Source organism: Moschus berezovskii, chromosome 20, assembly GCF_049115385.1.
Source record: "Moschus berezovskii isolate FMDL1 chromosome 20, NW_MosBer_1.0, whole genome shotgun sequence".
In the NCBI taxonomy this organism is placed as follows: Eukaryota; Metazoa; Chordata; class Mammalia; order Artiodactyla; family Moschidae; genus Moschus; species Moschus berezovskii.
Window position 1 is genome coordinate 55,195,641 of NC_142479.1, and position 22,509 is coordinate 55,218,149.

Below are 22,509 nucleotides of genomic sequence, written 5' to 3' on the forward strand. Positions count from 1 at the left end.
TGGTCTTATCTTCTATTCATATAAAATAACTGCACAAACTTCCATTTTAATAGATGGCCCCTTGAGCATTGGTGGTAAAAATACACAGAAGAACTGTACCAAAAAGATCTTCATGACCCAGATAATCATGATGGTGTGATCACTCACAGTCACATAGAGCCAGACATCCTGGAATGTGAAGTCAAGTGGGCCTTAGGAAGCATCACTACGAACAAAGCTAGTGGAAGTGATAGAATTCCAGTTGAGGTATTTCAAATCCTAAAAGATGATGCTGTGAAAGTGCTGCACTCAATATGCCAGCAAATTTGGAAAACTCAGCAGTGGCCAAAGGACTGGAAAAGGTCAGTTTTCATTCCAATCCCAAAGAAAGGCAATGCCAAAGAATGTTCAAACTACCGCACAATTGCACTCATCTCACAGGCTAATAAAGTAATGCTCAAAACTCTCCAAGCCAGGCTTCAGCAATACATGAACCGTGAACTTCCAGATGTTCAAGATGGTTTTAGAAAAGGCAGAGGCACCAGAGATCAAATTGCCAACATCCGTTGGATCATCGAAATAGCAAAAGAGTTCCAGAAAAACATCTATTTCTGCTTTATTGACTATGCCAAAGCCTTTGACTGTGTGGATCACAACAAACTGTGGAAAATTCTGAAGGAAATGAGAATACCAGACCACCTGACCTGCCTCTTGAGAAACCTGTATGCAGGTCAGGAAGCAAGTTAGAACTGGACATGGAACAACAGACTGGTTCCAAATAGGAAAAGGAGTACATCAAGGCTGCTCATTTAACTTATATGCAGAGTACATCATGAGAAATGCTGGGCTGGAGGAAGCACAGGCTGGAATCAAGATTGCTGGGAGAAATATCAATAACCTCAGTATACAGATGATACCACCCTTATGGCAGAAAGTGAAGAAGAACTAAAGAGCCTCTTGATGAAAGTGAAAGAGGAGAGTGAAAAAGTTGGCTTCAAGCTCAACATTTAGAAAACTAAGATCATGGAATCCGGTCCCATCACTTCATGGCAAATAGATAGGGAGACAATGGAAACAGTGACAGACTTTATTTTCTTAGGCTCCAACATCACTGTAGATGGTGACTGCAACCATGAAATTAAAAGACAGTTGCTCCTTGGAAGAAAAGCTATGACCAACTTAGATAGCATATTAAAAAGCAGAGACATTACTTTGTCCACAAAGGTCCATCTAGTCAAAGCTACAGTTTTTCCAGTAGTCATGTATGGATGTGAGAGTTGCACTATAAAGAAAGCTGAGTGCAGAAGAATTGATGCTTTTGAACTGTGGTGTTGGAGAAGACTCTTGAGAGTCCCTTGGACTGCAAGGAGATCCAATCAGTCCATCCTAAAGCAGTTCAGTCCTGGGTGTTCCCTGGAAGGACTGATGTTGAAGCTGAAACTCCAATACTTTGGTCACCTGATGTGAAGAGCTGACTCATTGGAAAATACCCTAATGCTGGGAGAGACTGAGGGCAGGAGGAGAAGGGGACAACAGAGGATGAGATGGTTGGATGGCATCACAGACTCAATGGACATGGATTTGGGTAGACTCCAGTAGTTGGTGATTGACAAGGAGGCGTGGTGTTCTGCAGTTCATGGGGTCGCAAAGAGTTGGACACGACTGAGCGACTGAACTGAACTGAGCATTGGTACCTGGGGTTATGTAAACTTACACTGCAATCCTGTGTCAAGCTCAAAAGCATGAATGATCTTCAACAGCTCTTCAACAAGTTGACTAAATCTTGTACTTTCTTGTAGGCTTCTGAAAGTAAATTGATTGAAAGACATACTTAGCAATAGATTATCAACTTAAGGATACTAAAATAAGAAAAGACATTAAACAAAAAATGATGCAGCAACAGTAAAAAAAAACAACAACTATTTGATAAGAACAGAGCTATTATGTGATATTACACTATAATCAAAACATCGACAGCAGAATAAACCATAGAGCAGTATTGTTTTTATATACATGTATTTTTGCCATTCAAGCTTATCAAAAGCCTGTAACAATCTAAAATAATAGTACTTTGAATCCAGAGTAGATATAAATCCACTGCATACAGAATTTAGTATTCTTAACATCTGAATGCCATCCACCCAAACACCCACTTCTAGATCTCAGGGATTTCTGCCAAATGATGATTACACTATTTTGAAATCACAGATAGATAACAATGCCCAAAGAGAGATTTTGGTTTATAAAAGTTGTAGGACAATATAATTTATTTATTCACTTAAATCTGAGTGACTACCACATGCCAAACATTGGATAAACAGTGTTGACCAAGACAGACAAAGCCAATGCCCTAATAGAACTTACATCCTGGCCAGAGGGACACACAATATATAAATCCACTGTGTTTGTGTATAAAAAATTAAGTAGAAATAAGTGCAAGAAAGAAAAATAAAATAAGAATTAAGATAATGGGGGAAGGGTGGTACAGTCCTATGTTAGATAAGACTGTAAGTTCTTATATCAGTCAGAAGGATTAGAAAAAGCAATGAATTGCAAATAACTGTACACGGCAGATGTACTGTAAAACTCTCAGAAAAATGATTTTGAAAATAATTTACTCTGTCAGCTAAACACCCTTTTATGTAGTTTTCTACTGATGAGTGGTTTGATAGGAACACCAACTATATTATTAAGGAATTTTTACTTTTTCCTGATGTTGTCACTTCCAACCTCCCATCAACTACCAAAATTATATACCTTTTGGTTATATCATTCTTACACAGAGGACATTGTGAAGGCCCTTTCTTCTGGTTGAGAAGTTTCAGCATACAAAATCTATACATTATAACGAATGAAAAGAACACAAGTTACATTCTTTTTTTTTTGCAGAGAGAATATTCAAAAAGCAAATAACCATGAAAAGATAACCTCTCAACTGCCCTTAAGAGCCATTTTAAAGGTAATGGCAGATGAATTACAATAAGTGGCTCTCTTTAATTGTTTTTAGATGCTGCATAAGAAGAAAACCAAACTATATAAGCAATAATCTACGAAAACTGAGCTTACATCCATGTCTTTCTGTTATGATCAAATAAAACTTATTAAAATATAGCATATTTAATGATCTACTCATAAGTATTTCAGGCTGCATAATCAGATGTAAACAGTAAGTACTTCAGGTAAAATTATTATAATTAGTTTAAAAACTTAGCACCTCAATACAAAAGTTATAGTAATCAAGACAGTATGGTACTAGCATAAAGATAGATAAACACATAGATAAAACAGAATGAGAGTATAAGTCATACATCTATGGTCAAGTGATTTTCAACAATACCACCAAAACAAATGGAAAAAGAATAATCTTAATAGTACTCGGACAACTAAATATTCACATGCAAAAAAAACAAATATAGATTCCTACCTTACACAATACAGAAAAATTAACTCAAAATGGGTCACAGAACTAAATTCAAGAACTAAAATATAAATGTTTGTGACATGGGTTAAGCAATGATTTCTTAAATAAAGAAATGACAAAAGCACAAGCAACCAAAGAAAAAAACAGGAATATCAAACTTAAAAACCTTTGTGCTACAAATAATACCATGAAGAAACTGACAGGACAATCCACAGAATGAGAGAAAATATTTGTTAATCATATACTTGATAAGAGCAAACTTGTATCCAGAATATATGAAGAACTCTTAAAACTCAATAAAAAAAAAGACAGAACCCAATTTAAAAAATGGGTAAAGGATTTGAAGAGCCATTTTCTCCAAAGATAAACAAGTGATCAATAAGCACATGAAAAGCGACTTCTCTGGTGGTTTAATGCAGGGGACATGGGTTCGATCCCTGTCCCACATGCCATGGGGCAACTGAGCCCAAGCACCACAACTAGAGAGAAGCCCTCTCACTGCAACTAAGACCCGATATAGCCAAATAAATAAATAAATAAATATTTTTAAAAACAAAACAAAAAACAAAATAAACTCAAAATGGATTAAAGATCTAAATGTAAGACCAGAAACTATAAAACTCCTAGAGGAGAACGTAGGCAAAACACTCTCCGACATAAATCACAGCAGGATCCTCCAAGACCCACCTCCCAGAATATTGGAAATAAAAGCAAAAATAAACAAATGGGACCTAATTAAAATCAAAAGCTTCTGCACAGCAAAGGAAACTCTAAGCAAGGTGAGAAGACAACCTTCAGAATGGGAGACAATAATAGCAAATGAAGCAACTGATAGAGGATTAATCTCCAAATTATACAAGCAGCTCCTGCAGCTTAATTTCAGAAAACTAAGTGACCCAATCAAAAAATGGGCCAAAGAACTAAACAGACATTTCTCCAAAGAAGACATAAAGATGGCTAATAAACACATGAAAAAATGCTCAACATCCCTCATCATCAGAGAAATGCAAATCAAAACCACAATGAGATACCATTTCACACCAGTCAGAATGGCTGCTATCCAAAAGTCTACATGCAATAAGTGCTGGAGAGGGTGTGGAGAGAAGGGAACCCTCTTACACTGTTGGTGGGAATGCAAACTAGTACAGCCACTATGGAGAACAGTCTGGAGATTCCTCAGAAAACTGGAAATAGAACTGCCATATGATCCAGCGATCGCACTCCTGGGCATACACACCGAGGAAACCAGAATTGAAAGAGACACATGTACTCCAATGTTCATTGCAGCACTGTTTATAATAGCCAGGACATGGAAGCAACCTAGATGTCCATCTGCAGATGAATGGATAAGAAAGCTTTGGTACATATACACAATGGAGTATTTCTCAGCCATCAAAAAGAATGCATTTGAATCAGTTTTAATGAGGTGGATGAAATTGGAGCCAATTATACAGAGTGAAGTAAGCCAGAAAGAAGAACATCAATACCGTATATTAACGCATATATATGGAATTTAGAAAAATGGTAACCTGAACCCTGTATAAGAGACTGCAAAAGAGACATAGGCATTTAGAACAGTCTTTGGGACTCTGTGGGAGAGGGTGAAGGTAGAATGATTGGAGAGAATGGAATTGTAGCATGTATATTATCATAAGTGACCAGTCCAGGTTCGACGCATAAATTTTCCTCTGTTCATTTCTTTGCATTTGTGCTTTTTTAATAAAATTCTTAAAAAAAAAAACTGAACTGTATACTTTAAATGGGTAGATTTTATAGCATGTAAATTATATCTCAATAAGACATGTTTTTTTAAAAAAAAAAACCTCAAAGCAGGAAAAAAACATGCTCATTTTTATATTTACAAGGCCCAACAGAGTGTCTGTTGAACCAGACACTTGTTGAACCAAGCTGTTCACCAGACATCTAAGGAATCAAGGAGGCTCACTCAGGCTTTTAGAATGGCTTGGGATTTAGAACAATTGTTTTGGTTGTCTCAGACAGTGAATATGGCTAAGAAGACTTTGATGATCATATGCAATGTGTTCAGAGTCAGCTTCCTTAATAAAGGAAACTACTGCTCCCATTGGCTGGTGGTGTCCATAAAGATCAACATTCCCTTAGGAAAAAGACAAAAGACCCAAAACAGAGGTAGACAGAAAAGGGAAGAAAGCACTAGAAGTAGCTGTGGTGATGATTATTAAAAGCAGTGATTCACTCATACAACCAATATTTAATAAGTTAGGTATCATTCTAGATACAAGAAATTCAGTGAAAAACGAAAATAAAACCCCTGCCATTATAAAGGACATGATATTATGGCGAGGGAGGTGAGTGGGGAAGGGATTAGAGAGAAGATACCAGAAAAGAAAAGATTATGGGAACTGAAAGGGCAGTGGGAATGGTGAGCCAGCACACTTCAGTTCAGTTCAGTCGCTCAGTCGTGTCTGACTCTCCGCGACCCCATGAATCACAGAACGCCAGGCCTCCCTGTCCATCACCAACTCCCGGAGTTCACCCAAACTCATGTCCACAAAGTCGGTGATGCCATCCAGCCATCTCATTCTCTGTCGTCCCCTTCTCCTCCCGCCCCCAACCTTTCCCAGCATCAGAGTCTTTTCCAGTGAGTCAACTCGTCGCATGAGGTGGCCTAAATTCACCCATTCCAGTCCATTTTAATTCACTGATTCCTAGAATGTCTATGTTCACTCTTGCCATCTCCTGTTTGACCACTTCCAATTTGCCTTGATTCATGGACCTAACATTCCAGGTTCCTATGCAATATTGCTCTTTACAGCACCGGACCTTGCTTCTATCACCGGTCGAAACCCAAATAAGCACACTTAGAGAAGCACTTTTTACTGGTCATGTTCTTTAACATGCATTGCTCTGTCAACACAACCCTGAAGTATTATCTTCATTTTACAGTAGAGATTTGTCCCAGATCACACAGTAATCAAGAAAGTGGTAAAGGTGATATTGGATCTAGAATTTAAATGTATTGCAATAGCAAAGCCCATGGCTTTTCCACCAGAGAAAGTAAATGTAGGTAGGTTTGGTCAAGGAGACCCAGGGGTCTTTCTACAACTCTACACCTATATAGATGCTTGAACGACCACATTGCACTTGACAACATATAGGTTAGGAAATGGGGGTGTCAAAAAGCTAGCTGCTTTGTATAAAAAGTCCATTTAAAGAGCCAAAACAGGGACTTCCCTGGAGGTCCAGTGGGGGAACTAAGATCATATATGTTGGTGTGGTGCAGTCAAAAAATAAACTTTTTAATTAAAAAAAAAAAGAGCCACACAATAGAGGCTACCACTCCTTGAGAAGATGCAAATACTACCTGCACTCTACCATAATTGCTCTGCTGCTGCTGCTGCTAAGTCACTTAAGTCGTGTCCAACTCTGTGCAACCCCATAAACAACAGCTCACCAGGCCCCTAGGAGGCATCAAAGCATCACACTGGCAAATGGCACAATTTAACAATTCAGAGTAGAGGTAGGGAGGTCATTCCCTAAACACAAGACTGCAGAATACAGTAGGGAAGCTATAGGATGATAAGTTAAGCTATAGATGTTGCAGCCTGTACATAATTACACAAATAACACCGGAGAAGCAGATATGTAGAAATCAACCAAGATATGGGTTGCAATCTTTCTTTACGCTAGGAAAAGGACAGATGCATAAAGGTTATTAACTAAACACAAAAGAGAAAATGAACTTGTACATGATTTGAAAAGACTGAGGTAAGGAAAATATTGACAGATCAACAGAACACTGGCATGTCTTTCAGGGCTCAGAAGAATATATTAAACTCTATTTTAGAGCTCTGGGGAATCTACGTGATACACTGATTAAATGAGAACACGTATACAAGTTCTACACAAGGTTCTCAATGAAAAGATCTGAGACAAGTTTCGGGCTTCTTGGGTTTCTAAAGCCCAATGCTTAAGGAAAGGCAATACGTTTTTAAAGCAAATGTAGTTATGTTTTCCAAAGGGCAGCTTCAGCTTTATAAGAAAAAGCTGATGGAGAAGAGTAAAATGACAGTGCCAAAAAACTAATTTGGGGGACTTTTCAGAGTACTCATTTTTGAGCATATCTTTACCCTGAACAGTTTAACAACTTATGGAAACTCATCTAATTTTGAGTTGCTTGTCCAAGTCTATCCTAGCAGGAAGTAAAGAATTAATAGTTTTAAATCTAGGCAAAATAAAGGCAAGGTGACTTTTTGGCTACGTTCAGTAATACTGGGTGCCCTGGATTACTGTCAACAGAGCTAAGATAATGGACTAATATGGGCCCTTGTTAGAGGAAATAAAGACCCTGACAGCTCCATGGCTCAGCATCCTCTTACATTGCTGGTCCCACTAAACCTTGTCAGTTTGGCTAATTAAGGCTCTGTTTTCTTGATCAAACCTCTGGTTTGTACATTAGTTCCAACAATTAAGAAGCTATCTTGAGTTCTTCATCGGGGAGATTCTGCCTGACTTCCTTCCCAAGTATCACAGTCCTGTGGTCAAGGCTGTTGTCTCCTCAGGATGAGAATCTTACTGCTAACCCTCAACTTCCCGTGGCTGGGTTACTGTTACTTTTCTTCCTTTGTAACTGCCACCCTAAACTTCTCATTTCTGCTGCTAGACTCCTGCAAGACTACGTTCATCTACTTGCTAGATTATCCATCTCTTGCCTACTTCTGGCCCTCTGACATACCAACCTATTGCTACATTCCAGAATTCCCTGATATCACGATCTAATGTATCTGGCCATGAAACCTCCCTGACACTGACTTACCACTTATCTGGATCTCCTCAGTTAACTGACCCCAAGACTTGCTTTACTTGGTCTTTCTGGTCTTTCAACCTCAGCCATCCTTGTTCTAGTCTCTCTTATTAATACTATCCTCCAAATAAGTGTCTAGAAAGGTCACCATTTCAGAACACTGCTTCTTAAACTTTAATGTACATAAGAATCTCCTACGGATCTTGTTCAAATGCACATTCTGATTCAGTAGGTTTGGGGTAAGGCTGAGATTCTAGGAAGTTCCCATGTGATGTGGTTGCTGCAGAGCCATGAGTCCCACTTTGAGTAGTCAATTTTCTAGAGCTGTTTTATCCAACACAGCTGCCACATGTGGCTACTGAGCACTCGAAATGTGGCCAGTCTGAACTAAGACGTACGTTAAGTATGGAAAAACAGGCTTTCAGAGACTTACCACAAAAAAAAAGAATGTCAATTATCTCACTAACATTTTTATATTTTGAAATGATAAAATTTTAGTCATAACTGGACTAAAAATATATTAACTATAGTTAATTTCACCTTAAAAAACCTTTTAGTAGGGACTTTTCTAGTGGTCCAGTGGTTAAGACTCCACACGTCCACTGCAGGGGGAACTAAGGTCCATCCCTGATCTGGGAACTAAGATACCACATGCCTTGGCACAGTGGGGAAAAAAAAAAACTTTTAGTAATGCGGCTATAAGAAAATTTAAATTAGATTTATGGCTCAGATTATATCTCTTTGGACAATGTGAAAAAGTACTATACATTTCATCTGTTGTTTAGAAACTACAAGCTAATGCAGGAATGACCTAACGTTTTCTAAACTGGTACTACTGTACCTTTTGTGTATCTCAGGAAAGACTTCAGATCTACAGGCTTACTTGGTCAAGAAAGCTGCTTTATTGTTAGCAATTAGAGTCCACCCTCAGAAAATCCAATTAATGCTTGGGGGTATTTTTCTGAGCTTTCTTTTCATATAGATCAAGGTGTTATTCAGACTATAAAGACATTACAGAAGCTACTTCATGAAAAGTTGATATATCACACAGGCATTATATTACAATTTTAATTCTAATATACCACTTAAAATATGGCTGCCTTTTCTGCTTGTCATATCCTCCATATTAAGAATTGCAAGCCTTTTCCATTCTGCTCTAGTTACCAACTTTATTTAACCTCAGTCTCAACAGATATCTTCACCTCCAACTTCACTGAGCTCAACTACCTCAACCACCCCTACTCTATCTCAAAATCTTTCTATAGAATTAATTTCCCTTTCCTTCATTATTGTTCATAAATAACATTTCTTTTTCTTGCATCCCTTTTCTATTTTAATCCCTTCTATCTCTTCTTGTACCGTCTCTGTTTTGCAAGTATCTCCCCTCTGAGGGCTCCTTTCTCTTTTAGTATAGCTCCTCTATATTAACTTATATGCAGAGTACATCATGAAAAACGCTGGGCTGTAATGCTGGAGGAAACACAAGCTGTAATCAAGATTGCTGGGAGAAATATCAATAACCTCAGATATGCAGATGACACCACCCTTATGGCAGAAAGTGAAGAGGAACTAAAGAGCCTCTTGATGAAAGTGAAAGAGGAGAGTGAAAAAGTTGGCTTCAAGCTCAACATTTAGAAAACTAAGATCATTGCATCCAGTCCCATCACTTCATGGCAAATAGATGGGGAAACAGTGGCTGACTTTATTTTTGGGGGCTCCAAAATCAGTGCAGATGGTGATTGCAGCCATGGACTTAAAAGACGCTTACTCCTTGGAAGGAAAGTTATGACCAACCTAGACAGCATATTAAAAAGCAGAGACATTACTTTGTCCACAAAGGTCCTTCTAGTCAAGGCTATGGTTTTTCCAGTAGTCATGTATGGATGTAAGAGTTGGACTATAAAGAAAGCTGAGCGCCGAAGAATTGATGCCTTTGAACTGTGGTGTTGAAGAAGACTCTTGAGACTCCGTTGGACAGCAAGGAGATCCAACCATCTCCATCCTAAAGGAGATCAGTCCTGAATATTCATTGGAAGGACTGATGTTGAAGCTGAAACTCCAATACTTTGGCCACCTGATGTGAAGAACTGACTCACTGGAAAATGATGCTGGGAAAGATTGAGGGCAGGAGGAGAAGGGGACTACAGAGGATGAGATGGTTGGATGGCATTACCAACTCGATGGACATGGGTTTGGGTAGACTCCGGGAGTTGGTGATGGACAGGTAGACCTGGCGTGCTGCAGTTCATGGGGTCGCATAGAGTCAAACATGACTGAGCGACTGAACTGAACTGAATACATAGGAAAAGTTAGTTTCTTTTTCCTGCACATATTCTTTCTTTTCTTTATACCTCTGCTCATATTACTTCCTCTGCCTGTAAAACTGCCTTTTTCCACAAGCTCTCAAATAAATGAATGTTCATAATTTAATCTCTTCTTTACACACTACAATACTGTATATTCATTATTCCAGGTGATAAGAAAGCATACAGGACATTTCAGAAAGATTCTTGTCAAACAGTGAAAGTCCCAGCATTTAAAAGGTTAGTCTTCAGCTCTCTGTAACCTTTCCTTTTCTTTACTTATTTTTGTGTGTGTAACCTTTTAAATACTGGGACTTTAAAATGTTGTTTTACACAAGTATTGATCACACTTCCCTGGTGATCCAATAGTTAAGACTCTGCCTGCCAATGAAGGGGATATGGGTTTGACCCCTGGTCCAGGAAGATGCCACACGCCACAGGGCAACTAAACAGGTATCCTGCAACTACTGAAACCCACCCACCGAAACAAGAGAAGCCACCACAACGAGAAGCCCATGTACCACACCCAGAGAGTAGTCCCTGCTTGCCACTAGAGAAAGCCTGAGCACAGCAATGAAGACCCAGCACAGCAAAAAAAAATTAGAAATAAAAAAGTTTCTTAAAAAAAAATTGATCTACAAAAAAACTGCCCCAATACCACAGATAGTTTGAGAAGCTTCCCTCTGCTGCTGCTACTGCTAAGTCACTTCAGTCGTGTCCGACTCTGTGTGACCCCGTAGACGGCAGCCCACCAGGCTCCCCCGTCCCTAGGATTCTCCAGGCAAGAACACTGGAGTGGGTTGCCATTTCCTTCTCCAATGCATGAAAGTGAAAAGTGAAAGTGAAGTCGCTCAGTCGTGTCCGACCCTTAGTGACCCCACGGACTGCAGCCTACCAGGCTCCTCCATCCATGGGATTTTCTAGGCAATAGTACTGGAGTGGCTTGCCATTGCCTTCAAGCTTCCCTCTAGAGGTCACAAAACTAAAAATTCTTGAAGCAGAGATAAAGCCTTGCTGCCTTGGCACCTGACCAGGGAGATGGGCCTGAGGAATGAGAAGGAAACTGCTGGGAAGAGAGCTAGGCCAGTGGGCTGTCCTGGGAAAGGCGTGAGAGGCCATGGAAATGGCCTCTGGATCCTTACTGGGACAGCTAAATAGCAAGAAAGTAAGATTCAGCGGAAGGAAGGGGCTGGCCAGCTGGCAGCCTTGTGTTCAGAGGATCTTCCTCCAAAGGGAACAGGTTTCCTCCAGTTCCAGTTAGTCCTTGTTATCCTTTTTTTCCAATAAATTTTTTTTCTTAATTATTTTTAATTGAAGGATAATTGCTTTACAATATTGTGTTGTTTTCTGCCATACATCAACATGTATCGGTCATAGGTATACATATGTCACCTCCCTCCTGAATCGCTCTCATATCATTATTCTTAAATCAGAAGCTTTTCAGGATTTTTTTAGGTTACAGTAACATTCCAAGCTGATGAAAATTATGAACTATCTTCCCAGAAAATTGCACAGGTCCATAGTTTTTAATATAATTGAACTTAAAATTCAATATAATTCTAGGAAATTCAAGAAAACCATTCAGGAATCCTAAGTTACAAAGTCTTGAATTTGAAAATTTCTTACAGGATACTTAAGAAATTGACAATTTTCCGCCCCCGCTTGGGGATGGAGGGGTTCTGAGGTACGAGTGAAGAATACTTTGCATCATATAACCTTTTATGCTAGTAGACTCACTACCATGCACATAGCTTTCCTTTTCAATTAAAATAGAAAAAAATACTTAAAAACAATTGGCATTCAGGGCAAGTCTCAACCATAGCTTACCATCAGGGAAAGGAGAAAACCCTTGTTCTACAAAATTACCTACCAAACTTTTCTGAAATTCTTCTATCCAAGAAACATATCCATGGACTTCCCTGGTGGTCCAGCGGATAAGAATTCGCCTATCAATGCAGGAGACACCAGTTCAATCCCTGGTCTGGGAAGATTCCACATGTCACAGGGCAACTAAGCCTGTGTGCCACAATTACTGAGCCTGCGCATCCTACAGCCCATGCTCCAAAACAAGAAAAGCCACTGCAATGAGAAGCCTGCACATGGAAACTGGAGAATAACCCCCATTCACTGCAACAGAGAAAGCCCAAGGTGCAGCAACAAAGACCCAGTGCAGCCAAAACAAATAAATAACTACAAGGAAAACAAACAAACCCCAACTGCCTTAAAAAAAGGAAACATCCATTCCAAAGGAGAAGATCCTTAAAAATATAACTTGAATCACTGGTCTGAATGAATTCCAGCCTAAATATAAACTGACATCAGATTCTCTATTTTCACAAGGATTATGAAGCAGGCAAACACTGAACCTTAGAGGTCGGAGAGGAGAAGGACATCCAGAAATGAACAGAAAGGAGAAAACTGGGACAGTTGAAACACAATTTGCTAATTTCACAATTGCCTGCAATCTGCTTCCATCCTTGGACACAAAAAACAAACAGCTCTTCAAAGTGATTTCATATCCCACTAGATAAATGTGCCAATATTGTACCTCAAACTATGGCTACAAGCAACTTACAACTCTTTCCACATAATTGAAGAAGCTAAAGCTTCAGTAGTTGTTTTCTGTATTATGAAGAATAAGTACAAAAGCTAATGATGGAGCCACTTAAAACATTCAAACTTACTTGCAAAATATGTGGTCACACTTTGTAGAGACAGGCTCTTTGATTAACTCCAGACTAGAAAGGTGGGGGGGGGAGAAAATAAACGAAGGTCAATAATTCATTTAAAAATAAGTGTGTTCTGGGGTACATAAACCCTGGTGATCCAGTGGTTAAGACTCCGTACTTCCAAAGCACAGGACTTGGGTTCGATTCCTGGTCGGGAACTAGGTAAAATCCCACAAGCAGTGCAGCACGGCCAAAAAACAGATAAGGACTTTTTTAGTATAAACATGAAACTATTATTAATCCTAAAAAATAATTTCCTTAACATCATCTAATATACAACCAATGTTCCAATTTCCTTCACTGTCTCATAAAAATTTAATCATTACATCCATTTAAATCAGAATCCAAATAAGATACACATCCTGCATTTGGTGGATATGTCTCAAGTTTCTTTTAATCTATAGACTTCTCTTTTCCTTCCTTGTCATTTATTTTAAAAACTAGGTCATTTGACCTGTAGAATTTCCCAGATTCTGAATTTTGCTGATTATAATACTATAATATGGTTTAACTTGTCCCTCTAATCTCTACTTCCTGTAAACGAGTCTTGATCAAAACCAGGTTCAATTTTTGGCAAGAACACTTTACAGATGGTTCTGTGTACTTTTATTACATCACTGCAGGAGGTACGTGATATTTGGTTTGTGATTACTTTGTAAGAACAGTGTAAAAAACACTCACTGAAGAAAATTCAGAAAACAATAAACTTAGAAAATTTAAGTACTCGGAAAAGAAAATATGTCATCCAAATTCCCATCCCTGCCCATTTAACCACAAAATTTCAAGGTGCTCCTGAGATTAACTCATTTAACAATTTATTAAGTATTTATTGTGCTTCTCCTATGTGCAAGTACTGCTCCTGGAGATAGAAATACAGCAGCAGTGGTAGATAGTTGGCTGAGAAACAAAGATATAGGGGAATAGTGCTAAAAAGAAAAATAAACCAGGATAAGGGGAAAGGGGGTGCAGTGTGTTGGGGGGAGGGGTGTATACACAAGGTGGTCAAAAAAGGACTCATCAAAGGGTGACACTGCTGGACAGCTGAGCCATGTGAGGAAACCAGTTGTGCAAAGGCTGGAAGAAGAACATTTCAGCAGGGGGAGCAGAGAAGACAGTCTCTGAGCAGGACCATGCCAAGGATTTTTGAAGGACAGCAAGTAGGCCAGGGGCCAGGATGGAATGATTAAGGTGGAGATACTAGTGGAAGAGGTCAGAGAGGTAGCTGGCAGCCTGAGTAGGGAGGGACCTACAGGCTGTTTTAAGTCTCTGGTGTTTATTCTGAATGAGAGCTTCAGAAACTGATTTTTGGTAAAGTTCAAGCAAGGCATCAAAGAACAGGTAACCTGTGTGTGTAATAGGAATGTGGCTGGTTAAATATTTAACATTTTAGAAAGGGATGACAAGAAAAGCTGGGGGACAATAGCCTCTTGTGAAGGGTTCAGTAACAAAACTCTCGCAATCATCAGGTTTCTAACACAGCATAGGGCAATGAAAAGAAAAATACCAGAGCAAGTCAGACGACTGGGTTTCTACTGCAATTCTCTTTGTCAGCAGAGTAATCTTAGGCCAACCACTCTACCTGAACCTCAGTTTCCTTCTCGGTCACCCACTCTACCAGTATCTTAAGGCTATTGTGAGAACAAAAGTAAATGCTACTTGGGAAAATGTTTATAACCTGAGATGATTTGTACCAATGTTAGTATTATTATTGGGACTGTGATTTTAAGAAGAAAAACAACTGGACAAAGAGAATTCTGATTTGTTAGCAAATCATTATTCCTCAGATAGGCTAGATAGCAAAAGAAATTCTCAGTAAAAGAGAAATTGGATTTAGCTATGATACCAGATGGCTTTCATTCTCACCACTGACTCAATTTTGAAATAATTATATTTCAGTATGGTAATTAAAAACTAAGCTATATAAGCATACTGTAAACACAAACTTTGAACAGATGAAAATTCCAATATGTAAAAAGGTAATACTGTTGAAGGAAAAGGCTGGAGAACGGGAATGAAAGAAAAAAAATGTAAATGTTTTCTTTTAGGTCATGATGTTTACTATAAAAGTGATTCAAATTTTTTAAACACTCTTCAAACCTGGAAATATTTTAGGCCTACTTCTGCATTTTGAATGTAAATTACTAATTACATTTTGAGCTTCCAACATGGTAAATGACTGGAAAAAGCAGCTAGGTTAGGTTCAAAATACAACCATACCACCCACTAGGATACACACTTTAGCAAACTCTTCTGAAAGTCAAAGAACTTATATATTCATGTAAAAAGTTAGAAAGAAATACCAATTATCAGCAATAAACGCCAATACTGACTCAGAGGCCAGCAGAAGGAATTTCAGCTTGAGACCTCAAAGATGGAAACCTACCCTACAGCTAACATAAGTAATACTGCTTCCAGTCACAATCAGAAATCATTTATAAAAATGTAACTGAAAATTGTAGTTCTGGGCAATGTTTAAAAAAAAATGAACTAAATATGATTCCCATCCTAGAATTCCCCACTTAAATGAATTTAAGGTTTAACAACAACCAAGAATAGTTTTAGTTTAAAAACCCATGTCTATGTCTAATAGAAAACAGACTGAAAAAATAAAAAAGGAGCTGGAAAATACACAATAATTGACTGAAAATAAAATTTAACATTAACTTTCATTCTCACATGTTTTTTTATCTGAGATTTTTAATTGATGGATTAATTTGCCAGAATGAGAAAGAATATTATATAATATTATGACTGAGTCTCATGGAAACGTAAAGTAAATGGACCCAAATGCCATATTATTAAGGACTTTTTGATCACTCTTTGTAATTATCATGAGTAAGTTTTATGCTCTTCCAAAAGCAATTTTTCCCCAACTGTCATTTCCTGCTTCCCTGGCTCTGATGGTTCATAAATTTGGCTGGAAAGCTCATTCAGCTTGGGTTTTTGTTTAGTTGAAATGTTGAGGGACAGGAAAGCGTAAGGCAGGTTACTTATAAATCTTGTTTCTCTCTGAAAACACAACTTGCATTTTCTTTCACATTATTTTTTGACTCCAAATATGAAAAACAACTTTCACAAAGCACAAAGGAAAGTTGCAACTTTCCAGACTATTTTTTGAATAATACTCACCACTATCACCATATTAAAAAACTCAACTATATCAAAGAACAAATTTAGTTTATTAACATCTTCAACAAATATTGACTGAGTGGCTATCATGTCTCAGATGCTGTTCTAACTACTGATGATATGAAGTAAATAAAAACCTCTTCCCAGAGTTTATATTCTGCAGGGGTTGAGAAAAAGGATAAATTATACAGAATGTCAGGTAGTAATGAGTTACAAAAAAATTAAGCATTATGGAGGAAAGGGGGAAAAAGAGTATGTTGGGGGTGGGAGTGTTTCAATTTCAAATTAACACTGTCTGCCTCTTTCAAAGATGGTATTTCCATCAAGATTTGTGAGCCATGCAATTACCAGGGGAATAATGTTGTAGGCAGAGGGAGCAGCAAGCAAAAAAGCTCAGACACAGGAGAATGTCTGAAGATCAGTGAAGAGGACAGAATGACCCGAGAATAAGAGGAGAGGGGGTAATCAATAAACTTTCTAAATTTCCTTTCCGGCTTTTCACCAAGAAATTCTGAGGTATGGTTTTTAATTTATTTTGTAGATTCATTTTAATTTATTTAACAGATTTAAGAGATACCATTGAGATCATTTAGCCTGGGGTTCATAACCTTTGTTGTACCACTGACCCCTTTTGGCAGCTGATAAAGCTCATGAACCCCCTTCTCACAGTAATGTCTTTAAATATATAAAATACAAAATATAAAATTACATTAAGAAACTATATAGGAATATAGCTCTATCTATAGGCCTCCAAGGGTCGTGGAGGGTCAGTAAGTTAAGAGCTCCTGAATCCACACAAGATAACTTTCTGGGGTTGAAAATAATTTTCCATATCTTGAATGGGTTACAAAGATACATACACTTACCCAAAGTCAAAGACTTGTACACTTATGTTTTCTGCATTTCACTGAATGTAAATTATAAGCCTTTAGAATTCTAGTCCCCTCCTTATATTGTAAATGAAGAAAAACAAAGGTTCACTCTTAATGTCTAAGAGTGGGGAGGGGCACGATAAGATTTGGGGGGATGAGAGGTGTAAGATAGGCTACAAGGATGTATTGTATTGGGACGGCCAAAAAGTTTGTGTTTCTCCATACCATCCTACAGGAAAACTAAATGAAGTTTTTGGCCAAACCAATACAACATGGGGAATACAGCCAATCTTTTGTAATAACTGTAAATGGAGAGTAATCTTTAAAAATTGTATTAAAAACTGCTGCTGCTGCTGCTAAGTCACTTCAGTCGTGTCCGACTCTGTGTGACCCCATAGACGGAAGCCCACCAGGCTCCCCCTTCCCTGGGATTCTCCAGGCAAGAACACTGGAGTGGGTTGCCATTTCCTTCTCCAATGTGTGAAAGTGAAAAGTGAAAGTGAAGTCGCTCAGTCGTATCCGACCCTTAGCGACCCCACGGACTGCAGCCTACCAGGCTCCTCCATCCATGGGATTTTCTAGGCAAGAGTACTGGAGTGGCTTGCCATTGCCTTCTCCGGTATTAAAAACTAAAAATTGTTAAATAAATAAAGGGGTATAAAAGTCAAAGAAACTTGCGAAAGGTTTTGAGGACTTGCAGTATTCTCATTTAAATACACAGGGCTAATTTCAGCCAAAGGTTCTCCCAGGACATAGCCACTCACTGACATCAAGCATTTGTGATTTTATATTCCCATTATCAATTATGTCCATTCCAAATGATCAAGCTGGTTATGGAGCTGGATGAAAAGTTCAAGTATCAGTTAAGCTAAACCAGATCCCTGGTTCTACACTGGTAGAACCAATCAAGACACTTTGTCGACATTCAAGACAGGGAGCTGTGTGTGCTGAGGTGACAGAAAGGGAAAGGGAGAGCCCAAATGGAGAAATTTCCTATATTCTTAAAGGCCTTCAGCTAAGAAAAGCAGCAACTTTAATCGCTTAATCTTAAGAGACATAATTTTTCTCCTTACCATCTTAAGGTCAATTCCATTCATTTGCATAGGATATACTGGATATACAAGAAGAATCTCAAATTAATAAACTTTCAACTTACCATATTGGACACTCTAAGATTTTCTGCATAGCATTAAGGACATTTTGTACTTCTTCAACATGATCCGTAGATAAATCCATTTCTTCCTGTTCCAATGAACTAAATAAATCACTTTAAAACGGTTATATAAACAAGTTTAGTTTCATTGTTAAGATTGGAATGCTTTAAAATCAGACCACAGAACTAATGACTAAAGCCATGTTTTTTAAAAAATTCTAAACGTTTTGTGTAATTAAGACCAGTTCAATACTCTTTGTGCACATCTAGCCTCCAACCATTTCCTTTTGATTTTTTTCATTTTCCAAGAAAGGGAAAGCCACAGTGGGGTGACTGACTGGGTGAGTGGTGTACCCTATTTATCCAATCATCACAGTTGTTTTCTTTCTCGTCCTTAAAAATCAACACCAACCAACGCTCCTATCCCTGTCCTTCCCCAGATATTCCCACTGGCCTACACTCAGGATTCTCCTCAGGCACATCGGCACCGGCAGCATCTGGGCCTACGGAGGCTCCTCCCTCTACTTCCTTCTGGGCCCTTCACAGAAAGTCACAAGAATCCAGTTCTTAGGGGCTCTGCCTCGCACAAAGTCCTTTCTCTTCCTCTTCCCAGATACAGTCCCGCCCCCGTTTTCCCTCAGGGTCCCTTTCTCAAACATACCAGCTCGTCTTTTTACACCATGTTGTCCCCCTCAGGATTCCCCCTAGGACACACCCTGCCCCCGCCCTTATCATCTGCACCTCCCCCCAGATCCCGTGACCCACAAATAGCCCCTCTCCCCACGACTTCCCCGTTTTAGGCTTCTCAGGTTCCACCTTCCGTCCGCCCCCCGCCCGATAACATCCGACTTGCTCGTCTTCAGGAGTCACCTCTCCCCGGCTCTCCCCACACCTGTTTACTGCCCCAGAGCACCCCACGGGCCGCTCTCCCTTCCCCCCAGGTCTCTCACCTTTTACCCAGAACAACAGGTCCTGGCTTCCTGGGCCCAGCGGCCCAGTTCCCTGAAAAAGCCCCCGGGACAGTCCTCGGTCCCGAGAGCTCACACCGCGCAGTCGCAGTTTCAACTAATCCGTAATTCCCGCGCTTTACTGTTGCCACGGAAACCGGGGGCTGCCGCAAGCGAGAGCCTCTCAAAACGCGAGAACCGGACACGTAACCGAAGGGCGGAGCAGAAAGTGCTGAGTCTCTCGGAGGCTCCCGATTGGTCATCCATTCTTTCCCTATTTACGTAATTAGAAAGAGACGGAAGAGACCAAGTTCTCCCGGAGTTTTCTAATAGGCGCCCTCCCTCTCACTTCTACGCTTCCAGTTGAGGGTTATTACGTCACAGTGATTGTTGTACTAAGGTCGAGATCGCTCCCTGGAGCCCGAATATGAGCGCCTGATAGTGCCTAAAGCAGTGGCAGGAAGAGGCCCAGCTCTCGCAAGCTTTCCGCCGCAATGGGAGTTTCAAGTTTAGGTAAATAGGGTTGTGAGGGGAAAACTACGACTTCCAGCATGCATTGCGGATCGAAAGGCGTTGGCCGCAGTGTTCCTTGGAAACTGTAGTCTTATGGAGAGGAACTTCCGATACGGGAGGCAGACACGAGTCTAACAACTCAGTTGATAAATTGAAGAGCTCCGCGCGGTTATGCATGTCAACAAATATGGATTGGAGTGTTACGTTTTCGTATGTCGAGAGTGGATAATAGGCTAAAGAACCTACAAGTCCGAGTAAGACTACAGTCCCCATCCAGCCCCGCGAGTCTTCAGCAAGTCGTCCTCTAAGGTCAGTGACCTAAAGAAATGCAACGGACGCGTTTTTTACGTGGGAAGGGGAAATCATCCGGGGCCCCGGCCCACGGCTGCGCACTCGCAGTTCCGCCCCTTTGCCCCGTGTTTGTTATTGTTGTGAGGGTCAAGCTCCTCTTGTCCCGCCCCCGCAACTTATCTTCGACCAATCAGTGGGGCTGTAGTTTTGAGGGACACTTGGTAAGAACCAATCATCTTGTCGAAAACTCAGAGAACCTGGGGACTAGGCCCTGTCTCTGTCCGCCATATTAGATTCACCCCGCAGGGATAGCAGCAGAGCTGGCAGCGAACGGTTCTTGCATTGGCCTCCGGCAGGCGCCCCCCGGGGGCGGGAAGCTGGTAAGGAAACAACTGCGGTTACCTAGGGGTGGTGTCACGTCTCACTGAGAGGACTTGGGGAAGTTCACGGGAGGAAGCCTCCAAAGGAGAGGGGCGACTTCTTCCGTGACTTGGACAACCGATCTTTCAGTGACCGGATGGGAGAGCCGTTCGTGTTCTGAGGGGCCCAGGGGTCGGATACCACAGAAGGGACGCAGGGTCCGTGGTTCAGAACGCCTAGCTTTTGGTGAAGGATGCCAGTACTCCCCAGGACAAAAAGGCCTGGGTAAAAGAAAAGAGAGAGTCCTCAGGGGGTCGTGACACTGTCTTGGGGACAAGGAGTGCTGCTGCTGCTGCTAAGTCACTTAAGTCGTGTCCGACTCTGTGTGACCCCATAGACGGCAGCCCACCAGGCTCCCCCGTCCCTGGGATTCTCCAGACAAGAACACTGGAGTGGGTTGCCATTTCCTTCTCCAGTGTGTTGAAAGTGAAGTCGCTCAGTCGTGTCCGACCCTTAGCGACCCCACAGACTGCAAGCCTACCAGGCTCCTCCATCCATGGTATTTTCTAGGCAAGGGTACTGGAGTGGCTTGCCATTGCTTTCTCCGCAAGGAGTGCTAGGAAACGATAACTGGAAGACTAGGATGAAGTCTGCAAGAAAAAAAAAAAATGACATTGCCCATACAGCCTCCTCACTCCCCCTCATCCCACTTTTGGGGAACCTCATAAGGAACCTCTCCTTGTTCAGGGACCTCTGGTACTGGGGCACCGTTTTTCCTTGTTATGGAACACACAGCTTTCAGGTCACACGTTAACTCCAGGATAGGCCTCAGGTGGAGGCAGTAATCAAAGCTCAGGTTCCCGGTCAACTTCAAAAAGGGATGTTTGAGATCCTGGAAAAATTGACTTAGAGGAAAAGCTGACTTGTACCAGGGAAAGCTGAGCCAGAGCATGAATTTAATATAATCCAGTTAGTGAAAGCTGAAGGCCTAGGCCCCAGCTACCTGACTTGACTACCTACAGTGACAGAGGACACTAACCACAGCTTTGGTATTTTCACAAGTTCGAGACTCATGCTCTTGCTGAAAGAATTTCACATCCAAGGCAAATAAATAGGCGACTCTTTATGAAGACCTGGCTATAGTCCAGCTAAACTAGAATCTCCCACTTCCTGTTTTCACCTCCCTAGTCAGCCAGCTGGATGAGCTCCAAAATATCTAAACTTATTTCCAGTTGTGTAATTTGAGAAAGAAGGAAGAAGGTTAGCTTCCTTTTGGATTCTCAAAAGTGTGGAAGTGTGTTTCTCAGAAGTTGAAAACAGAATGTGTTTTAGAAGATCCAATTTTGGTAGAATGATGTCAATCGCCTCAATTTTTTGGCCCAGGATTCTGGGGCGTTGACAGGAGTTTTGTCCAGATTTTAAGGACCCCAAGAATTGCATTCGGTGTGAATGAAATACTGGTTGTCAGCAGGATTGGTGCCAGAAACTATTTTGATAATGCTCTTGGCTCTAGGTGGAGACAGAAAATGGAAAAAGTTGGGGGATGTTTGTGTTTGAATTTACAAAAAACCCCCAAAATCCCTGATTCTCAGAGTTCAAGGTCCTTTTTAATGACAGTCTCACAGTTGTATTGTTTTACAGGGCAGTTCATTATACTATGGAAAACAGCACTATGTTAGGTTCTAAAGGCTGATATATATAATAATAACTTTCATGTTTAAGTACTGTTTTCAAAGAAACAGCATACACATTTTTACTTAACCCTTATGATAGCGTTGTGAGGTTAGCAAAGCGGAGATCTCAGGCTTATTTTACAGATTCAGAAGCTGAAGCTCAGAGTTTAAATGACCTGTTCACACTTATATGGCTAGAAATGTGCCAGAGCTGTCTGGAATCCAACTCTTCTAAACCACTGTGCTCCCTTCCTTCTTCACTGTAAACTCCTGAGACTTAATCTGGTCCTCTGCAGTGTCTGTGCCTGGAGTAGAATTGAATCTGTAGATGCTTCGTCAGGATTCATTAATGAATA

At 40.3% G+C, this 22,509-nt stretch overlaps 2 protein-coding genes across 9 annotated transcripts in view; one reads left to right on the plus strand and one right to left on the minus strand.

Moving 5' to 3' along the window:
• BRCA1 (BRCA1 DNA repair associated) overlaps positions 1-19,429 on the minus strand; it is a 70,322-nt gene extending 50,893 nt beyond the window's left edge. For all 3 annotated transcript variants that reach the window (XM_055407958.2, XM_055407955.2, XM_055407952.2), the window contains exons 1-5: positions 19,320-19,429; positions 18,373-18,483; positions 13,171-13,224; positions 2,737-2,814; positions 1,694-1,782 (exon numbers count right to left, since the gene is read on the minus strand). In XM_055407958.2, the coding sequence (XP_055263933.2) occupies positions 1,694-1,782; positions 2,737-2,814; positions 13,171-13,224; positions 18,373-18,452 (301 nt within the window). In that variant the 5' untranslated portion in view covers positions 18,453-18,483; positions 19,320-19,429. The remainder of the gene's footprint in view (positions 1-1,693; positions 1,783-2,736; positions 2,815-13,170; positions 13,225-18,372; positions 18,484-19,319) is intronic.
• A 249-nt stretch (positions 19,430-19,678) lies between these two features.
• NBR1 (NBR1 autophagy cargo receptor) overlaps positions 19,679-22,509 on the plus strand; it is a 29,796-nt gene continuing 26,965 nt past the window's right edge. For 5 of the 6 annotated variants that reach the window (XM_055407961.2, XM_055407964.2, XM_055407965.2 and 2 more), the window contains exon 1: positions 20,348-20,500. The gene's annotated coding sequence lies outside the window, so the exon portion shown is untranslated. Of the gene's footprint in view, positions 20,139-20,347; positions 20,501-22,509 lie in introns of those variants that run through there. The other variant, XM_055407962.2, reaches the window with a different exon arrangement.